Source organism: Propithecus coquereli, unplaced genomic scaffold, assembly GCF_000956105.1.
Source record: "Propithecus coquereli isolate 6110/MARCELLA unplaced genomic scaffold, Pcoq_1.0 Scaffold1, whole genome shotgun sequence".
NCBI lineage: Eukaryota > Metazoa > Chordata > Mammalia > Primates > Indriidae > Propithecus > Propithecus coquereli.
The window spans coordinates 19,585,093-19,586,946 of NW_012133857.1; the positions used below are offsets into that span (position 1 = coordinate 19,585,093).

Genomic DNA, 1,854 nt, shown 5'->3' on the forward strand with positions numbered 1-1,854 from the left:
GCAAAAAATCAATAATTATAGACCCAAGTTTCTGTCTTTAAACTAACCTGAACCTGATTGGCACTGGTCCGCGCAGAGAAGTTAACATAGAAAGGAAAGTACTGGTTCTTTTCCAAGTGATTCATTAGCTTATCCTTCACATACACTGATTTTCCTGTACCCGTTGGACCCACAAAAAGCAATGGCCTTTATGAAAACAATGAATATATTATTCAAAATGAAAAAAAGTCAGAATACATCCCTACTAAAGGAGGCTGGAGTTAGTTAAAAACTTAAATAATAAATCATCTTTATCTAAAAACTCACATTTTTACCTGTAATTATTATTTCATGAAAGACTTGTAAAAGTAAAGACTGGCATACATTTTTGCTTAATGTCACAGTAATAATAGTAATAAACTATTATTTGAATAGATGTAACGTTATGATGTACAAAAACACTCATAAAACAGTAATAACATGCTTAATTTTTCAGAAAAGAAAATCAAAGTTTGTCTCCTCAGAAGAGGACTATGTTTGTACTTTTTAGTTGGGGTCCAGGCATGAGGGTGGCAGTGTGGAATAGAATGACGACAATAAGATAGATTTAGGCTGTTTCACGGTTATCTCAATAATATAAAGTTTTTGTGAGAGATGGAATGACAGTGAATTCTAAAGCTAACAGTTATGGAAACTTGGTAATAGCATTTTTAAATCCATTCAGTTACTAACTGAAAATACTTGTCTAAACGCAAATTCTAATTTGCCACTCGGTGAGGCTTCAAGCCAGGTTTCCCATCCTTGAGTGATCATAACTAATTTTAAGGGGAAAATAATCATATGTTCACAAAACTCTGGGGAATCCCACTTAAAAATTGCTGCATTAAAAATAAAATACTGTCATTCTGAGTCATAACTTGTTACCACATTGAAACTGATGTGAACTAAAATAAAATTTTAAGGCTCACTTCCCAACACCGGGTGACTAAATGGACCCCCTCGTGACCAAAGGAATATCCTAAAACTAAGTTGCCTGCTAGGAGGAAGGAGGTCAGACATACCTTATCATGCCCCCTCCCTTCTTGGGGGCATCCTTTATAACCCATTAGCAGGCCTAAGGGTATGCAAGACAAACCTGCAGGTGGCTTATCTCTGATAAACAGCTTCTTATGTTGAAACATTCCAAGCCTTTAGACAAAGCTTCATGTCTTTAACCAATTACAAGCCAAAGAATCTTTAAACCCACCTATAACCTGTAAGCCCCCTCCACCTCTTCGAGATGACCCACCTTTTCAGGCCAAACCAATGTATGCCTTCCACGTATTGATTTATGACTTTACCTGTAACCCCTGTCTCCCTGAAATGTATAAAACCAAACTGTAACCCAACCACAGCGAGTCCACTGCTCAAGGCCTCTTGGGCGTGCCTCTGGGTCATGGTCCTCAAATTTGGCTCAGATAAATCTCTTTAAAATTATTTTACAGAGTTTGGTCTTTTTTTCCGTTGACACTGAGTAGCAGTACTCAGTTCTAAGAGGTCATCTAACTGAGCCAAATTATGCTAACATTAATTTTATAAATTATCATTATCACAAAATTAAAGTTCTTTTAAAACTAGAGTGATCCCTGAGAATTCATCTACGAGTTCCAGTCTAACACTCACTTTATGAAAAGCTATTTATTAAAATGATTTTAATAAATAAAATGCTGCTCTTGGGATCCACAGACCAACTGAAGAAATTCTTAGGATTGAGAGAATCTGTGAACTTTGATGACAAAAAGGTTATGCCTTTAGTTTTGCTATCCTCAACTAAAATGTAGCAATTGTATGAACAGTACCTGTGTCTTTGTCACCAGTAGAAATCATAGATATTAT

At 35.9% G+C, this 1,854-nt stretch overlaps 1 protein-coding gene across 1 annotated transcript in view; it reads right to left on the bottom strand.

Moving 5' to 3' along the window:
- Positions 1-1,854, bottom strand: part of DNAH12 (dynein, axonemal, heavy chain 12) — a 236,169-nt gene that overhangs the window by 114,036 nt on the left and 120,279 nt on the right. The window contains 2 exon segments of the mRNA XM_012640974.1: positions 48-186; positions 307-314. Of these exon segments, the coding sequence (XP_012496428.1) occupies positions 48-186; positions 307-314 (147 nt within the window).